This window comes from Heterocephalus glaber, unplaced genomic scaffold (assembly GCF_053883595.1).
Source record: "Heterocephalus glaber isolate CG9 unplaced genomic scaffold, H.glaber_assembly_v1.0 deba00001593, whole genome shotgun sequence".
NCBI lineage: Eukaryota > Metazoa > Chordata > Mammalia > Rodentia > Bathyergidae > Heterocephalus > Heterocephalus glaber.
The window spans coordinates 1,311,704-1,331,455 of record NW_028258368.1 but is presented as its reverse complement, the minus strand read 5'-3'; the positions used below and the strand labels follow the sequence as shown (position 1 = coordinate 1,331,455).

At 41.2% G+C, this 19,752-nt stretch overlaps 1 protein-coding gene across 2 annotated transcripts in view; it reads left to right on the top strand.

The window, feature by feature from the left end:
* The first annotated feature begins 8,234 nt into the window (after positions 1-8,234).
* The window catches only part of Tiam2 (TIAM Rac1 associated GEF 2), a 107,087-nt gene continuing 95,569 nt past the window's right edge, over positions 8,235-19,752 (top strand). For both annotated transcript variants that reach the window (XM_013076695.3, XM_087193543.1), the window contains exons 1-3: positions 8,235-8,402; positions 8,640-9,839; positions 15,933-16,353. In XM_013076695.3, the coding sequence (XP_012932149.1) occupies positions 8,646-9,839; positions 15,933-16,353 (1,615 nt within the window). In that variant the 5' untranslated portion in view covers positions 8,235-8,402; positions 8,640-8,645. The remainder of the gene's footprint in view (positions 8,403-8,639; positions 9,840-15,932; positions 16,354-19,752) is intronic.

Genomic DNA, 19,752 nt, shown 5'->3' with positions numbered 1-19,752 from the left:
GGAAAGTGTTTTATATTTACCAGGATTATTTCATTTTAGACTACAGAATCTATAATTTTGCTTGAGTTTGTTTTTAAATCTCTGAAATGTTTTCAGTTTCTGTTGAGGTAGGCTTCTCAATTTTCTTGACATTCCAGAAACATACCAGTAATATTTGTGGGATTGTTGGTCTCACCACCTCTTCTGTAAACTCAGTGCTGTTAAAGCTGTCATGTTCTCTCTTACTGATTCTTCATTTGGTCTCCCACACCCCGCACAAGTGGATGAGCCACTTTGGGGGAAGATCCTGTCATTTCTCATGTTGGCTTTCTCTGTAGCACCTAGCAGCAGAATGCTGAATATCTAAGTGGGGCAGCGGGGGTGGAGCTTCAAGGATTTTTGTGGAGTCATTGAGTGGAGGGCTTTTATTTTACTTAATTTCCCCAAGTTTTTGCCAATGCTCAGGACATTTTGCCCCTTTACCAAGATTGCCTCCCACTCTGACCTTTGACTTGGTACATATTACTTTGGTCCCACAGTGTCCCGGAAGGGATGGTTCTGTTTTCTGGGCATTGTGAGGTAGGGAAGGGCCAGGGTATCAGGGAGTTGACTGTCAAAGCGTCACCAACTTTCCCTCCCTCGCTGTCTTTCACCGCTTACCTATTCCTGCTCATCTCTCCAAACATGGTCCCTGACACTTGTGCACAGGCCCTGCCACTCCTACCACCTTTCCTTGAACAAGCTCTGGTTTTCCTCTACTTTATTCAGTTTCAGTTTATGGATTCTGCAAGCTATAAGGAGCCCTGGACATGGAGGGATGCTCTTTTCTGTTCCCTGGAATTCCCTTCTTTCCTTTTTTTTTTCATCTGACAGAATCCCATTCATTCTTTAGGCCCAGTTATCTCCTGGGAAGAATTTGAATGTCCAGTGTATGTTTCTCTTAACCATAGAATGGGAAAGCAGGAGCACTGTGGCCCTAACCGCGGTGCCCAGAGATGCACATTAATGATGAAGGTCTTTTTTGTTGTATGACTCCTACTATTTCTAACCAAAGTATTTGTCTTGAATGATGATTTTTGGAATGTTTTGAAGAGTTTGGTTGTCTTTAGGTCATATCAGAACAGATGTACCTCATTCTGATGAAACTGCTACTTAAACTTTTAAGTCATTGTTTTATTTATATCTGGACTCCTATTCAAGAATACGTACTTTTGGGCTGGAGATTTAGCTCAGTGATTCTGCCGCCTGCCTCGCAAGCGCAAGGTCCCAAGTTCGATCCCTGGTACCAAAAAAAAAAAAAGAATATGTGCTTTTACTTCACTATCTTGTATAAAGGCAAACACTTGAGCACACACAAGAATTTAGTTTCATGAACAATTTTTCCCTTACTGGGGTGCACTGTGATTTTTTTCTGTTCTGCCTGTTGTACATGGTATCTCCTCTACTCTGTTCTAATTCTCTTCTATTCTGTCCTCGTACCGATTTATTAAAGGAACCTGATTGACCCAGCAATGGACTGTGACCCATAGTTTGATCAAAACTTCTGTAAGCAGTGTTGCAGAAGTTAGGGTTTTTTTTTTTTAATAAAACAGGTGTGAGTTACAAGACCCTAGTTGTGCTAAATTGACTTACTAAGGTGATGAACTATGCAGAGTGCTGGGCCATTGTCTCTGTGGAATTTATTACTTTCCGCCAGTTGAGTATCAGCCATGCTTGTCCGCTGAGATCCTGGTCCTCAGGCATGCAGAGCTGCAGCTTGCTTTGTCCATTCATCCTTTAATATGCATTTGGGAGGAGTCCTGCAGTGAAAGGGAACCAGCAGAGCCCAACAATGGATCTTAGCCTTTGAGGCCTTTGGCTGCAGCTTGCTTTCTGCCTACTCTATTTGTAAGGATTACTCTTCCTAAGCACTATTCCTATGGAGACAGATGTTCCTTTTGCTTGCTTCGTTACACACATTGGATTCAAGTCTTCTTATAATTAGAACTGAGCTCCTTCAAGTCTTAGTATTCAATTCATATATTTGAAGTGCAGTTCATTGACTTGAGAGGCAGGTTCGGACAATATTTACAGAGTTCAAATGTGGATCTTTGGTACAGCTGAATGCATTTGTTTTAGATTTTGAGGCATATTTGTTGTTTTAATTTTCTCATTACGAATTAGGTAGTTTTGTATGGTATAATAATTTGACAAATTGATCAAAATCAGACACATGGTAACAATAGAACTAAGAAAATTCCAACTGTACCTATAAATATATTTAATATTTAATGATTAATAATGAAAGATATGAAATGAAAGTTATAATAAATCTGATGTCACAGTACACAAAATTAGCTTTGTAGCTCAAAGTTAATAATAGTACTGTGTTGCTTTTCACAGTTTTTCAGGTGGTTTCACATCTATTTCAACACTTGATTCTCAATCTATGAGATAGGTGGGGCGAATATATTTATCTTCAGGTTCCAAATGGCAAAATAAAATCCAGAAAGTGTAAGCAATTTGCCCACAGTCTCATATGCCATACAAGAGACATGTTAACCTGTGTTCTCTGACACAAAACCAGACTGAATTCTGAGACTTGTCTCCTTAATGATTGAAGCTCTCCCCTCACTTTTCCCAGTAAAGGGAACCAAGTAGATACTGTGATGGTTACCCCTTTACTTAGCTGACTCTTGTCTCTGTCTGAAGGATTTGCCTTGGGCAATGAAGGTCCTAGTTGAGTACAAAAATTGCTCCAGAATTATGTGAATGCTCTCGGTGTCTCCTGATGGTAGAACTTGAGTTCCTGTCTATCCTAGCCATAAATCTGCCTTTGTGCTGTGGTCTCAGCTCCGCTCACCCCCGCCTGACAGACCCCAGCCCTCCTGGAAGGCCCCTCACAGCACTGTCTGCCCACTCGCAGGTTCCTCTTGTTTTCCATCTGGGCAGCCAGCTCAGTCTGAACACAGAGCTGAGTCCGGGATTCTCATTACCTGTTGCAGACCCTGTATTCCTGGGAACAGAGACTTCAGGACTGTGACCCCTCGGTATACCCAGCCTTAAGGTGGGTGAAGATAAGGCAAATCTTGAATTTCCTCCTGGGAGGAATTTTCCTCTGGCTTTCAGTAAGTCACAGTAGCTGTTGGGATTGTGGTGGGCATATTTGTGAAATTCCTCCACATGGCTGGGCATTTCTGGTTTGGTAATTGATCACAATTTGAAATCTGAAAAACTTCCATTGTTGCTTGTGATTTTAGTTTAAAAAGCTGCATAGCATATTTGAGTGGGGAATGAGGGGAATGCACAAAATGAAAAATTAGATTTTTTAAAAGGTTCATGAGATTGTGGCCAACTTTAAAAATTCTAATATTTTATTATGGTTATGTAATATTGTTAATTTGGCTTTTTTTGTTGTTTTTTGTATCGGGGATTGAACTTGGGGCCTTGTACTTGTGAGGCAGGCGGCAGAACCACTGAGCTAAATCCCTGGCCCTTATGGTTATATAATAAAGAAAAAATAATACAGTATATAGAGAGTAAAACAATATGTGCTAAATATTTACTGTCTTAGGGCCACATTATTTATTCCAGAATGACTTCGTTTGTATCACCGCTCTTTCAGCTCTGGGCTTTGCTACGTATTAGTATAACCTAATTAATACATATTACTGCAGGCTAGTATACCTTACCTTAAGATGTATCATTGCAAGTTTGTATACACATTTATTGTACATTCTTGCTATTTTCAGATACCAGGCCCTTTTTTTTTTTTTTTTTTTTGGTACTGGGGATCGAACTCAGGTCCTTGTGCTTGCGCAGCAGGCGGCAAAACCACTGAGCTAAATCGCCGGCCCATACCAGGCCCTTTTTAAGTATTTTTTTAAAAATCTGGAAATCTGTTTATTTTCAGCTCCCTTCCTATCAACAAAAAAGTTTTTAAACTTGACCACCATAAAATGACCTTAATAGATGAGTTGGGGCCAGAGGTTGCTGAAAATTGGGTTTATTTATTCTCTTAGTTCCACACAAAAACCATAGCTGAAGCATGGCAGGTACATATCTGTCCAATTTGTCAAACTCCTCAGGGACAATAATTACATAGTTTTCCCCAGGGATTCCCCTTCCTGTCAATACATTATTCAGAAATATTGGATACATTCTTACCTGCCATAGTTTGTCTGTTTTTGGGTTTTGCTTTTTCGAGGCCAGAGTTGACCAGACATGTTGAACAGCTGGCTGGCCTTAGGCTTCTGTAAAGATGCACATTGTTCTTCGCTTCCCTCACTGCCTGGTTGCCCTTGTCCAGGCAGTTCTGCATCCTCTTGGTGTGCAGCAGGCTTTCAGCTGTGCCCGGTAGGGAAGACTCCTGCTTTTGGTCAGGGTCCAGATCAGCCTTCCAACATACAAAGCTGATTTCATCCAGTTCTGCAGGTGTGCCCGAGCCTGTGGTGGACAGTATCCAGTGAAGAGGGGAGTCTCATGCTGTTGTTCTTGAAATATCACATGATATAAAGGATTAAGCTATTTAATTTCAAGTGTAGTAAGATGCATTTAGGTTCTAACCTGCTGCTGGTGCATAGCTCCCCCACCTCGGAGTTCTTCTCTGGTTTCGAGTCCTGGCCTTTGTGTTTCTGGGAGCATTTGACAGCTGGCCTCTCGCTGGCCATTTTGTTCCTATGCTGTGGGAGCTGGGGGCTGTGCTGTGTGCACTGGTGGACCACAAAGGCTGATAAAGAGAGGTCAGGAGCCCTTCCCCTCTGGGTCATCACCAGACCTTGGTCTTGACAAAAGTAAATAAATGCACAGGCTCACTCTGATCATCTCATTGCAAGGGTTTAAGAGGCAACAGTCCTGTTAACTCCCTAAGTTACAAAATAAATAACTAAAAAATAGAGGAGAAAAGACAGCACTTCAGATTTTGAACTTTTAAAAGATGGGTCTAGGGGCCGAGGATTTAACTCAGTGGTTCCGGCACTTGTCTCGCAAGTGCAAGGTCCTGAGTTTGATCCCCAGTATCAAAAAATAAAAAATAAATAAAAAAAAAAAAGGTGGGTCTTTCAATCCAGCTCCAGTGTCAGAGACGGAGCCAAGCAACCCATGGCTCTTCCCTCTTTTGGATGCATGGGAGAGCTGCCCATTATAAAGTAAGTGGCCATTGCATATCAGGCTCCATTTCAGCCTCATTAATTAGATGCTGGCCTTGGTTTAATAGACTCAAATGAGCTATTAGACTTCCTGCTGCTGCCCAAGTGGAAAGGCTATTTGACATTTTTTTCTTCTCTAACTTAAAATGTGTTTGTGTGTATAAACTCAAGCAGAAGTCTTGTCTTTGGCTTTTTAAAAGGAATTTAAGTCTGGTGTCATTCCTTCCCCTCTCATTAACTTCCAAAGCTTTTACTGAACCCTCCAAAAAAGATATACAATAGCCTACAAGCACATGAAAAGATGTTCAACATGAGTAATCATTAGGGAAGTATAAATGAAACCACACTGAGATGCCATATCTACCCATTAGCACGACTACTATCAAACATAAAAACCAAAAAACGTCCATGAAACAAGTATTGATGAAGATGGGGTAGCCTTGGAACCTTCACATACTGTTAGTGGGAATGTAAAATGGTGCAGCAGCTGTGGAAAACAGTGTGGCAATTTCTCAAAGAATCAAATAGAATAACCTGATGATCTAGCACTTTCACTTCTGGGTACAAACCCCATAGAATTGAAAGCAGAGTCTCAGAGCATTATCTGCACACCCATGTTGATAGCAGCATTATTCACGAGAGCCAAGAGGTGGAAGCAAATCAATGTCTGTCCATGGATGAGTTGATAAATAAAATGTGGCTTATGTGTTTAACAGAATGTTGCTGTGCCTTAATCAGAAAGAAAATCCTGACACATGCTATTATGTGGATTAACCTTAAGGACATTATGCTATGTGAAATAAACCAGTCATAGAAGGGCAAATATTGTGTGATTCTATTACATGGGTACTTAGTTGTCAAATTCATAGACTGAAAGTACAATGGAAATTGCCGGTGGCTGAGGGGGAGTGGAGAGCAGGAACTTGTTCAGTGGGTAGAATTTCAGTTTTGCAAAAGGAAAGAGTTCTGGAGGTGGGTGGTGGTATGGTAGGGCAAAAATGTGAGTGTACTTAACACTATTGAACTATACACTTAAAAAGTGGTAAATTTTATAATTGTGCCACAGGTAGAATCTAAAGAAAGGAACTCTAAAGTCGCTTTTCATCGCTCTTCACTCTGCTCTCTGCCTTGGGGAGAACACAAAGCCTTTGTCCCTGGGCAGTGAATGTCACCAGATGGCAGCCCCTCTCCAAGCCCCCCTTTCCTCTCAGAAACCCTGCCTTATCCCTCTGAGGCAGGCCCCTCACTCTCCTAACACGTATTTGAGAACACTTTTAATGTGGTTGATGAGGTCAGCTTCTGTAACCAAACTTAATTTAGCCAAGGACTGTTCACTGTGATTTTACATTTGGGGCGTTATTTTTACTGCTTAGTCAAGCAGAGAACAATGAGCTGCTCTTACCCGATCAGGAGGGGCCCCTTCCGCTTGCCAGCAGGTGAGTCTTGCCTGTTTTCCTGGTGGTGGTGAGGGATGAGCCAAGCATGACTCATTTGAGCACTCTCACCTGCTGTCAAACAAAGACAGGTGTTTGACTGCAGACTGTCGAGTTGCTGCCTTCGGGAGACTGGATGGACCGACAGCCCCGGCTTCCTTTACATCTTCCAAACAACTTTGATGAGTCAGGCAACTCGTAGACATCTCATGTATTATCTTGACAGTGACTCTGGATACCAGCTGTTTCTTCAGATAATCTACTTATAAAATGCTTGATGGGATTTTCTTGTGTTTGTTTTGCAGGGTTACTTCAAGGAACACATGGGTTCATTTCCCATGCTTTTAAAATGTGCTGCGTTGCTTCCAAGACCATGTAAAGTGGACTGACCATTAAATTCTCTCTGAGCAAAAGTCAGACTGCAGGAAATCCCAGGTTGCCTGCTTGTGGTTCATGACAAGTGGATACCTGTGTTAATTAGGTAATAAATAATGATTTAATTATTTGGTCCTGTGATTTTGTTTTTAAAATATTTGATAACTGTCACCAAAGAAAAGCCAATCCATTTGACTTCTCTTTTGTACCTGTAGATTCCTAGACATAAAAGAATTAAAAACCTGCTAACTGTGTCTGGGAACCTACCTGGAAATGTCGGCTCCAACTTGCCTGCAGTAGTGAGCAATGCACTGCTAAGAAAAAAAAAATGGGGCAAGGTTTGGAGCAAATTTCACTTTGCATTTGGCTTAACTGGGGCTGTGAAAGGACCTTATTCTGTTGTCCACCTTCTAACAAGTCAACTTTGGACTTTCTCTCATCATACACTAAAGCAAGGATGCTTGAAGTCTTTAGACAAACTCTAGAGATTTGTTTCATTAAAATGTTTTCTGTCCCAAAGCTCTTATTGTGTTCCTTTTTAAAATTTCAGCTTTGTTTTTGAGGACTTTTAGTACTTGTCTTTTGTGATACTCATACTCTGTGATATATGAGAACTCCCAGAGAGCTGAATAGCTGGGGGCGTGTTATTACAAATGTAGCTTTAGTGTATTAATCTCTTATGAAGTCAGGCTTCTGTATCCAGGGATTATGCACCCACAGATTCAACCAACTACAGATTGAATGTACTTTTTTTAAACTGTATCTGTACTAAACATGTACAGACATTTCCCCCTGTTATTACTTCCCAGACAATATAATATAGTGATTATTTACATGGCATTTACATTGCATTAGGTATTATAAGTGATCAACAGATGATTTAAAGGGTTTGGGAGGATATGCATTGGTTGTATGCAAATACAGTGGTACTTTGGTTCTCCTCATTTGTTGGAACCAAAAACAAATTGTTTTGGCTGGAAAGGGTAGCAAGTCATAAGTCATTCAGTTTTAGCTTATGTGTTGAATATCAAATGTTGAGTACCAGGACAAAGTTTTTTCATTAAAATATGTTGAGTACTGAATTTTATGAGTTTCAAAGCCATCAAATACCAAAATATGAATGTACTACCACACCATTATATATAAGGGACTGGAGCATGCGAGAACTTTGGTATCTGATTCTCCAATATAAATGGTGAGTTAGCTCTCCCAGTCATTTACATGTAATAAAAATGTATCTCTCTGGTCATTGAAAGACTGTCTGGACTAAAGGCTGGAAGAGCTAACAATTCACACTCTCTTAATTTTTCTTTTCAGGATTTGTCAGTTCAAAATCTGCTACCACCAAGCCCAAAGGAGGTCTCTGCCTTCAGCTGATTTTTATGCCTGTTGAATTTCTGCAGTGTTATTGAGCTACAAATAATGTGTTTAAAATAACTCGCACATGAGTGTGCAGTAGTAGCCTTGCACAATACGGAGAGCCAATTCAGTAAGTAACTCTGCTCTCTACTCTTGAACTGGGTCGGCACAGAAAGAAGTTAATTGTTTCTAGTGTAACGCCTAAGAGGCTGTTTTTTAGAAAGTGCAGTGATATTGGGATATGATATTTTTGGGGGGGTACTGGGGATCGAATTCTGGACCTTGTGTTTTCGAGGCAGGTGCAGTGGGATATGATTTTATTTTTACTTTTGTATGGCTTTTACTGATGTGACTGTACTTAATTTAGGTTAAAATGGGCAACTCCGAGAGTCAGTACACCCTTCAAGGATCTAAAAACCATAGCAATACTATTACTGGTGCTAAGCAAAAGCCTTGCTCCCTGAAAATACGCAGCATTCATGCAAAAGATGAGAAGTCATTGCACAGTTGGACCCAAGGGAGCAGTGTAGCAGGTTACAAGTCCAGGTCCCTGGCCCGAAGCTGCCTTTCTCACTTTAAGAGTCATCAGCCTTATGCATCAAGACTCAGTGGGCCCTTGTGCAAAGTGTCCAAAGGCACCACCTATGCCAAGCACAGGGCGGGGTCCTCAGGAAATGACTTCCAGGGCAACAGTGTTGCTTTCTCACTGGGGAATGGCTTCCACTGCGATGACCACAAGCCAGCAGACAACCACATCACCTCAAGAGACTGCAATGGACACCTTCTCCACTTCCATGGGAGAAGTGAGAGTGCTGCCCCCTCCCCAGCAGATGAAGACCGCCGTAGCCCCAGAGTGCTCATCAAGACGCTGGGGAAGCTGGATGGGTGTCTAAGGGTTGAGTTCCACAATGGTGCCAGTCACAGCAAAGGGCCTGCAGAGGACCCCAGGGGTCCCGTGCAGCTGCTGAGGTACTCACCTACATTGGCATCAGGAACCTGCCCTGTGCCAAAAGCCAGGAGGAACTCCAGTGCTGACTCCCCAGTCAGCCAGCGCCCTTCTCCCACTGACTCTCGCCTGCGCTCCAGCAAAGGCAGCTCCCTGAGCTCTGAGTCTTCCTGGTATGACTCACCTTGGGGCAATGTTGGGGAGCTGAGTGAGGTGGAGGGCTCCTTCCTAGCTCCCAGCATGCCTGATCCCAACCTCCCTACCAGCTTCCCACCTGGTGATGCCAAAAAGCCTTTCAACCAAAGCTCTTCTCTCTCCTCCCTTCGGGATCTATACAAAGATGTCAACCTGGGGAGCCGGTCCCCCTCTGGCTTCTGCCTTGCTGATGACTATATCAGCTCCCACAGCAACCTAAGCAATCGAGTCTCATTTGCATCTGACATTGACGTGCCCTCCAGGGTGGAGCATAGGGACCCTGTCCAGTATAATTCCTTCACCCTCCCCTGCCGGAAGTCCAAAGCCTTAACTGAGGATGCTGCAAAGAAGGACACCCTCAAAGGCAGAATGCGACGCATCAGCGACTGGACAGGAAGCCTCTCAAGGAAGAAGAGGAAACTCCAGGTGAGGACACTGCAGAACAGAGGGGACAGTCCCTGAGTTTCCCCATCTGTTAAATAGGAATGGTATTAAGGAGTTCCATGGACATGTAGGTGAGCTGGTGAAAGGGAAGAGCTCAGTGTAAGACGTGGCACACCTGTTGAGGTGGGTGTTTTTCTTCCTTGTTTGCTTGCGACATACATTTTTACCCTAGTCCATAACTTCAGTCTCTCCATGTCTTAGGAATGCAGTCTGCAAATAGAATACCACAGACCAGGTGGCTTACAATGCAGATAGATTCCTTACAGTTCTGGAGGATGGGAAGCCAGAGATCAGGGCACTAGTGTGGGCAGATTGTGTTGGGGGGGGGTGCTTCCTGGCTGCAGATAGCCACCTTCTCACTTTGTCCTTACCTAGTAGGGAAGAGGGACCTTTCGTCTTGCTCTTCCCATAAGGACACTAATCCTGCAATAGCCCCACAAGGTGGCCTCATGTAAATCTAATTCCCTCCCAGAGGTCCCACCTCCTAGTATCATCCCACTGGGGGTTAGTGCTTCAACGTAAGGATTTTGAGGGGCTATAAGCATTAGTCCACAGCACCAGATTTCATGCTTGCCTCTGACCTAATGTATGAGCTCTGCGGGCCTCATTGCAAGACCTGGTCACTGTTGTCAGAAAGAATAGGACTGGGGAGAATCCCTGGATGAGTTGGTTATCTGGGGATTTTTGCTAGAGCTCTTTAAGTCCAAGCAAAAAGGATAAGAGAGCTTGTTACTTTTTTTTTTTGTACCGGGGATCAAACTCGGGTTCTTGCCGCCTGCAAGGCAGGCAGCAGAACCATTGAGCTAAATCCCTGGCCCCAATTGTTACTATTTTTAGGAAAGTAGACTCTCTGAAGTCTTGGAGAAAATTTAAATTTCTCTGCTGAAGTTAGTATATAAAAAAAAAAAAATTGACTGTGTATCTATATGTGTAATCTGACCACATCTGGTCCTCATTAGGCTAGCTAGTCAGATTTTGAAAATGTCATATATCCAGGTACATGTAATAGCAAAAATATAATGCTGATAAAATATGAATCATGATGATAATAACCTTTGATATTATATATTTGTTGCTCAGTGTAAGTCAAAGAGTTGAAGGAAATTTGAATGGACAATTAGTTTCTACCACAGTTGTCTTAACCATCCTAGATAGACATATATATAAGTATAAAATTGTGTAGAGCTTCAAGAGTTGAAAATAATGTAATTGCCCTGAGTTGATCATTGCAGTTATAGTATTTCCTGCCTGCCATGATCAACACCCTCAGATTGAGCATGGCTGCCCTTTCTCCTTCCCATGAGATGAAGAGCAGGTGATAACCATCCTGTCTCCAAGACCTCTTCGTATCCCCAAATATAGTCATTTGCTTTCTCCTTAGTCACCTTCTTAGGCTAAATTACAAAATAGTGGAGATTTCTTTGGCCTTTTTTTCTTATCTCCCATTTCCCAAACAGCTGATAATAGTAGAGTATGGACATGGCCCCTGGGGACTTTGGGGTGCAGCCCACACTGAAATATTTTCCATCCTCTGGGCTCAAGTGTTCCAGAAGCAGCCTTCATTCAGCTGCCTGCTGACACAGTTCACCTACTGTGTCCCTTAATCGATGCTGTCAGGGAGCCGGTTACTGCCCATTTCCTGTCTGCACTGAGTGTTCCTGTGGCCTGGTGCACATGCAGCTCCATGGAACCCGTTGAGTTCAGCTTCACAGCTCAAGGGCAGACCGATTGCCATACGGCTGACCACTTCTGTCACACGCAGGCCCTTGCTGCTCAGTGCAACTGTGAGAAGTGAACCTTTTCCAGCTTTGTGTCATCTGAAAATTTAACTCTGAGTTGTTTTGGTGCCTGAAGAATTAAGAACACAGTGGTTAAGAACTTTAAAGCTAGAAAGGACTCCCCCTCATTTTAGACAAGCTGAAGACTCGTGGAGTTTGGAGGTCCTTCCTGGGGGCACATGACTAGTTAGTGAGGAAACATTGCTGAGACACAGTGCCTGACACCTGCATCTCTGAGGAGGAAAGGTTTAGTTTTGCTCACAGTTTGTAGAGGTTTCAGTTCATAGTCAGCTGGCTCCAAGGCAGGGTGACATAGCAGAGAGGCATCGCAGAAAACAAAGAGGGCATGGCATGGAGGCAGGAAGCAGAAGAGGGATCGTGAGTGGGGCAGTTTAATGCTCTCCCAGGCCACATCCCCAATGATCCACCTCCTCCAACCAGGCTTTACCTCCCAAATCACCTTTAATTATAAACTCATCAGTGACTAATCGACTGCTAAGTATCATACATTCATGATCCAGTCACTGCCCAAAAGCCCCACTTATGATGCATGAGGCTTTGGGGAACATTTAGAGATAAACCAAACAAGGCTGATACCATTTCTGTGAAACCTCAGACCTTTTCCACTCAGCCATGGCTGGGGTAGTGTTGATAACTACCATTAATTGTGATTATTGAATAATAAGATGAAAAACTTTTGGATTTTTAAAAAGTAGCATATGAAGAGAGCTTTTTAAATTTTGCTTGTGTTGGGCCAGGGATTTAGCTCAGTGTTGCCTTGCCTGTCTCACAAGCACAAGGTCCTGAGTTCGATCCCCAGTACTCCTGCAAAAATAATTTTTTGCTTGTGTTCCTACAATTGATAAATCTATAAGTATAAAAGGAACTAATTTTTAAATTTTTTTTTCAAAGAATGCCACTTCTGTTGGCTAGGCCTTTGTTTTCCTTTTACAAAATAAAAGACATTGGGATTAAATTTTTAAAAACTGCAATCTAAGCATGGGAGCAATTTGTGATACTGTGCTATAATAAGGAAGCAAACCAATACGCCCCTCCCCCAGATTCCTGCATGCCAACAAGGTAGTAGTTCAGAAGGTCTTACGTGATGGATAGATATTTGTTTTGACTTTATTTATTTATTTATTTATTTATTTATTTATTTATTTATTTTTGACTTTTAAAAAAAGTGATGCGCGAGAGAGCAGTCTTTTATGTATGGGGCTTTGAACCTTCCCTGGTGAGTGAGGGCCTGAAAGCAGATTAATCTGTGAAAAACCTATACAACTGAAGAGGAATAGCACACCAATACACCAGTGAGAGAGAGGGAGAGAAAGAGAGGAAACATGTGCTAGACGATAATATATGCTTGAATCAAATAAACACTTCATATTGATTTTAGGTTCGGTGAGACCGTGATACTGTCCTGGTTAAATTTATTATAGATGTGCCCATTTTGGTGTTGATCTTAAAACTTCCTCTTGGAACCAAGACATTTGATGTCTTACATTTATTGGGCAAAGCAAGGCATATGGCCATGCCTAATTTCAAGGGAAGGGTATAAGAAATTATCCTACCATGTATCTAGGGAAGAATTAAATACTTTGTAGAAAGCACTGATAGACAAGTACTACAGGTACAGGTATGAATAATAGTACTTTTCCCTAGTATGTGAGGAAAAGTGATTGATTTTCCTTTAGCTGCTGAGTTAGTAACACCCCCCTCCTTTATTGGGGTGTAATTGACAAATAGAAATTGTATATACCAAGTATACAACTTGATACTTGGAAATAAAGTCATATTATGAAATGATCATATCTTCACATAGGTATCCTTCTGGAGTGAGAACATTTCAGGTGTATTGTCAGCAAATTTCAAATGTACAAAACAGTGTTAACTGTAGTCGTGATCATGTATGTTTAGATCTCAGACAGTATTCATCTTGTGTAACTGACACATGTACCCCATTTGCCCACTTTCTAACCCTTTGCAACCTGTTTTTCCTCTCTGCTTCTGAGTTTCACTATTTGGGATTCATATATAAGTAAGGTCGTACAGTATTTTTCTGTAGAGTGACGCGCCTTTCTATTTTTGGGTACAGTGCCCTAGTTGTCAAGTTACATTAGCCATTATCTATGGTTATCTGATTGGGAGAAAATGGAAATGATGTGCTTTGTGTACATATATAACAAATACCTTCACACTCATCACATAGTGACTGGGAATTCTATCTGAAGTGAGATAAAGACTTTCTTAATTAAAGTTTCTTAAAGGCCCGTTGTAGCCTGAAATTCATCATTGGCTATTTACATATTGAAACTTTAGAAATTGCAGACTGGGAAAACTCATGCCTGTGTATGAAGAATCAGTTATAAATCAGTTATAAATTTCCTCAAGGAGGAAATATTGCCTTGCTATGGTTGAATATTTAATAGTTAGCACTACAATTTGAAGTCTCTGTCTTCTGAGAAACAATGACAAGAGTGTTTATGGATCACACGTAACCTTGTCACTTGTGTGCTTTTCTCTGGCAGCATTTTGCTTGTTTTGAAACACCTCGTTATGGCTCTTGCAAGGTAACAGAGGTAATCCCAGTGTTTTGGGGCAATGAGTCAGAGAGTCATATTCATAGCTGAAGTAATGTTGATACTAGCTAAATAAGTGTTCTTTCACCTCCTAGGAGTTTTTGAAGATCAACAAAGTGATGATTTAAAAAAAAATCTTAAAATATTTTGAGTTTCCCAAGTGACTCACAGCAGCTGATTTACTTGTTTTATTCTGCAGATGCATCAGGGTATAAATAAATATGACTAAGGGACATAGTGTGAAAACAGCAGAAAATAATATTTTCATTACTAATAGCTATGTTTGGGGCTCAGATGTTCACAGCTCCTGGGCACTTGGAAATACTCTTCAGTTGCATCATGATGATTTTCCTACAAAAGACAGCAAATCAATGCTTCTTGATTTCTGGATGAATTTCTGAAAAGCAAACTTTTCTGTACTGTGAAATACTGTAAATAAGGCCTTTAATCCATAGTCCTGGACCAACCTTCCCCTCACATTTAACTTAGTGCATAAGAAATATTACTGGAGGTATACTAGCAGCTGAGTAGACTTGAATGTATTTAGCTTTTCTCTGCAGCTGCCTTAATCTAAGCCAGCGATGGTGAACCTTTTAGCACCTTCAGTGATACAAACAGCCTGCTGTAGCACTCGTGCCGTAGGTTTGTCACCACTGAGCTGAGCTATAAATTTGGAATGTCGATACCTTTTGAATCAGTTCACTTCCTGCTGAAAAATTTAGTTGCTGCTATTTATTTATTTATTAACAAATAACCTTCATGACAGTTACTTTTCTTTAATGACAATATAGACATTAGACCATTCTTTGTTTTTAATTCTCTACATGGCCAACTCTGTGTTCAGTACACCTAGTCCAAATAGGTGACCATTATAGTACAACTGTGAATTTTTTAATTGCTTGTTTGATTTTTGTGTTAGGAAAAAAATGTTAAAGTTAAGAATCATGTCTTTGATATTCCCAGTGACTATAATAAAATAGGTGCTCAAATAAAAGGATGTGAAAAAATAAATAAGTATATTCTTTCAATGAAATAAATTTCCAGATTAAGTTAAAAAATATGAACGAAGGAAAAAGCTACAATTACTAACCAGTACCCTTTGTAGACAAGGAATCCTTAAGGCATGATTTTTACTATATGAACTGGGAAAATAAGATACTAGAGACTCTTGAGTCAGGAAGTCTAGACTTGGGTTGTCAGCTAGAAGTTGAGGATAGTGATTACCAGAGAGAGAATAAAACTTTGTGGGGTTTTCCAGAACAACAGGTCCCAGCTATTCCTTCCACCCTGCCATGGAACTAGTGATTTTCTCACTTAGGTTTCAAATAGCCTAGAAGGAAAATGGATCTCAAGAAATAAATTCTTTCCCGGAAGACACTGATTCACGGTTTGCAAAGAAAAAATGTATTCTAGAAATCTTCCCTAGTGTGTTTTAAATGTACTGATTTCTTAATGCTAAACATATGTTTGATTTAGGAGACCCAGTGGTATTTTATTTAAGCATTGACTTCACTGATAGAAATTGGGTTGCACAATACCATTTCTAAAATTCTTTCTGGTTTGGAGGCATGATAATTACAGATGTGTTTTTATTACAAGACCATTCCTTTGCACCACCATTATTAGCTACCACCAGTGTGACACTGAGGTTGTGTTGAGGGGCAGATGCTCTGGATACCCTGACCTCTGACGGTGGTCACTTGTGTTGCACACAGGAGCCAAGGTCCAGCTTTGACAGCTGCTCTGATGGACTGAACACAGATGTGCAGGTGCCGTCTCAGGCATCTGCCCTACTGTGGCCAGGGGGCTCAGCTCACATCCTGTGTCAGAGAAGTGAATCCACTCATGCGATTGGCAGCGATCCCCTTCAGCAGAACATTTATGAGAATTTCATGCGAGAGTTGGAAATGAGCAGGACCAACACTGAGCACTTGGAAACATCCACAGAAACCATCGAGTCCAGCAGTGAGTCACTGAGCTCACTGGAGCAACTGGATGTGCTCTTTGAGAAGGAGCAGGGAGTGGTCCGGAAAGCCGGGTGGCTTTTCTTCAAACCCCTTGTCACCCTGCAGAAGGAAAGGAAGCTGGAGCTGGTGGCTCGGAGGAAGTGGAAACAGTACTGGGTAACACTTAAGGGTAAGCACGTTTGTTGTAACTCCCTGAGGGCCACTGGCAGTTGTTTCCTTCCCTGTACTCCTCTCGGGAAAGTGTCACTGAGGTCCGAATTCCTTGGAGTTAAAGTGAGGGATTCGATACAGAATCTCAGGGCATGCTGTACTATAAATCCTTTGCCAAACCTGTATACTACGGCTTATTTACCTTCACATATATTATTCAGTCTAACAAATAATGGTTTAATTTAAACGCTGTTGCTTATTATTTTGTATGTATTACTGTACCGTTCTTTGACACTGTTTGTATATATGAGTGTGTGTGTGCGGGGGCGGGGTAAAATGAAATAAACTATGAAATGTACCTTAGTTATTGGGAATGTAGGTCTTAAATTTCACATTCTGCACATTTCCAGAGCTTCAAAGTGGTATCCTTCACAGCTTGAATATCATCTGGATTCTTGAATTTTAGCATCTCATTTTTATGAACTAAGAAAGTCTAATTGTTACTACCAGCCAGTGCAGCTTTGATTGTTGGTTTGTTTGGTGCTGGGGATGGGATCCAGGGTCTTGCATATGCTAAGCATGTGCTCTGTCCCTGAGCTCTACTCCTAGTCCCAACTCCAGCTTTTCTTTCTTCCTTCCTCCCTCTCTCCTTCCCTCCCACTCTCCCTCTCTTCCTCACTCCCCCATGAAGGAAACAGGAGCAGGACTTTGTTTTGGTAAGATGATACAAGTTTTTTCAAGCATTGCCATTTAAAAAGTATAATTTCTTCGTTCATGGTGGTTGTGTAGATGTAAAGAAATCTAAATGTCTTTTGAGGAAGTGAGAGGCCCTCAATCCACACAGTGTTGATTTATACAGATGCAAACAGGAGGAGCAGCCTCCCAGCCTAACTGGCCTTTGGCAGTCTCCACAGCCCTCCTGTGTCTCTGTCAGAGGATCTAAATGTGATATTTCAAAAGTCAGACCTAGTTATCAGATGGCGCCCTTCCCCAGCGTGGAAGAAGGCAGAAATAGAAGTCACACCTGTAGACAGCCTGTGTGAAACGTGTGAAACACTTGGAGCCCTCTGCACTGCTGCCTCCTAGCTTTCCTCTTTTGCTCCCTATTTTTTCCATTTAGTTTATTGGTACATTTTAGGTATACAGTACAGTTACATTCATCATTGGGCTCTTGTACCTGTACATGACGTATCTTGGTTCTTATTTTTTTCCCCATTCCCCTGTCCTCCCTTCACCCCCTCCACCCTTCCCTATTTGCAAAGACTTTGTTTCCATGTTTTTCCTTTTCTCATATTTTTTCTTTTCCCTTCTTTCCTTTCCCCTTCCCCTCCCATTTCCCCTATTCCTTTAGACATTTTCTTCCTATTTCACAATATCAATTATATATTTTGATTCTTATTTACACTTTTAGTTTTTCATATCAGAGAAACTATTCGGTATTTACACATGTGTGTCCTATTTATTTCACTTAAGTGGATGAAATGTCTCTAGTTTCTCTTTCTTTATGGCTGAATAGTACTCCATTTTATAAAAAAAAAACAAACCCACATCTTCTTTATCCAGTCTCCAGTTGATGGGCAATTGGGCTGTTTGCAAGTTTTAGCTATTACAAACTGTGCTGCTATAAACATGAGTGTGCATATATCACTGTGGTATGATTCTTTTAATTCTTTTTGGGAAGATACCCAGTAGAGGAATAGCTGGGTCAAATGGGACTTCCAATCCTAGTTATTCGAGGTATCTCCGTATTGATTTCTACAGTGGTTGTACCAGTCTACACTCCCACCAGCAATGAAGAAGGGTTCCTTTCTCCCCACAGCCCCACCAGCATTTGTTATTGGTTGATTTCATGATAGCAGCCATTCTTTGTGGGGTGAGGTGGAATCTCAGTGTTGTTTTCATCTGCATGTTTCAAATGACCAGTGATGTTGAACATTTTTCCATATGTTTATTTGCTGCTTTTACATCTTTGTCTGAGAAATGTCTGTTCATTTCAGATGCCCATTTTTGAATTGGGTTTTTATATTTGGGAGGGGTCTGATTTTTTTTTTTAGTTCTTTATATATTCTAGATAGTAGATATTTGTCTGAGAAACAGCTGGTTAAAATTTTTTCCCACATTGTAGTTTGTCTTTTAGCTCTGCTGGTGGTTTCTCTTGCAGTTCAGAAGCTTTTTAGTAAGATGAGATCCCAGTTGTTGATTTCTTTGTGCTAGTTCTCATGCTACTGAGGATTTGTTCATAAAGTCCTTTCCTATGCCAGTGTCTTCAGTAGTTCTACCTAACCTCTGTTCCAGCAAGTTTAGTGTTTCTGTTTTAATATCTAGATCTTTAATCCACTTTGATTTTAGTTTAGTGCATGGTGAAAGATAGGGGTCTAGTTTTAATTTTCAGCAAGTTGAAATCCAGTTTTTCCAATACCATTTATTAAGGAGGCTATCTTTCCTCCAGTGAGGATGGTTGGCTCCTTTGTCAAAGATGAGGTAGTATACGGCCGGGGATTTAGCTCAGTGGTTCCATCGCCTGCCTCACAACTGCAAGGTCCCGAGTTTGATCCCCGGTACTAAAAAAAAAAAAAAAAAAAAAAAAAGCAAAAGCATTAAAGATGAGGTAGCTGATTATGTCTAGAGTTGTTTCTACATCTTCTAATCTATTCCACTGATCCTCAGGTCTGTTTCTTTGCCAATACAATGCTGTTTTTATCACAGTTTGGCCCCTAAAACACCCTTCCCCCAGCCTTGCAGAGCAGACATCATGTTCTGATTACCCATAAGCCCCTCTGGTAAACATACACTGTAGAGGCATTCTAAATAACACGGTTCCATGTGTGTCAGGGAGGAGTGTGTGTAAGATACAAGGATCCAATAACCTGTCCCAACTGCATTCTTCTTTTTTGAGTCTAGATTTGGATCCTGTGGTACCATTGTGGCTGGGAAAGGCAAAGAATTTACTCAGTTTTTGTATATGGGGGAAGCAGTTTTATATGAATGACAGAAGAGATTTGCAAGTTGGAATTATATGTTGGATCTAGTAAGACAAGATTTTGAAGGGCTAAGAAGTTATGTCTTAAGGCTTAAAAGTCAAAGAGCTACCTAAGGATAGGCCAGGGAGATATGACTGCAACATATTATAAGTGAGAAAGACTTGCAGGTTTGACTTGCTTAAAAGCTATTGCTTATTATTTTGCATGTATTACTGTACCGTTCTTTGACACTTCCTATATGTGTATGTGGGGGAAATAAAACTTAAACTGTGAGATGTCTGACTTGCAGACTCCTAAGGAGTTTCCCAGGTACTAAGGCCAAAGTAAAAGTCATTATGCTTTACAAGAGAGAATGTGATCCTTACCTCCAACATGAGAGGTGTCGTGTCTTTTGCAAAGGAGGTGACAGTCTTCCTTTTTCCTGGTCAGAGTTGGCC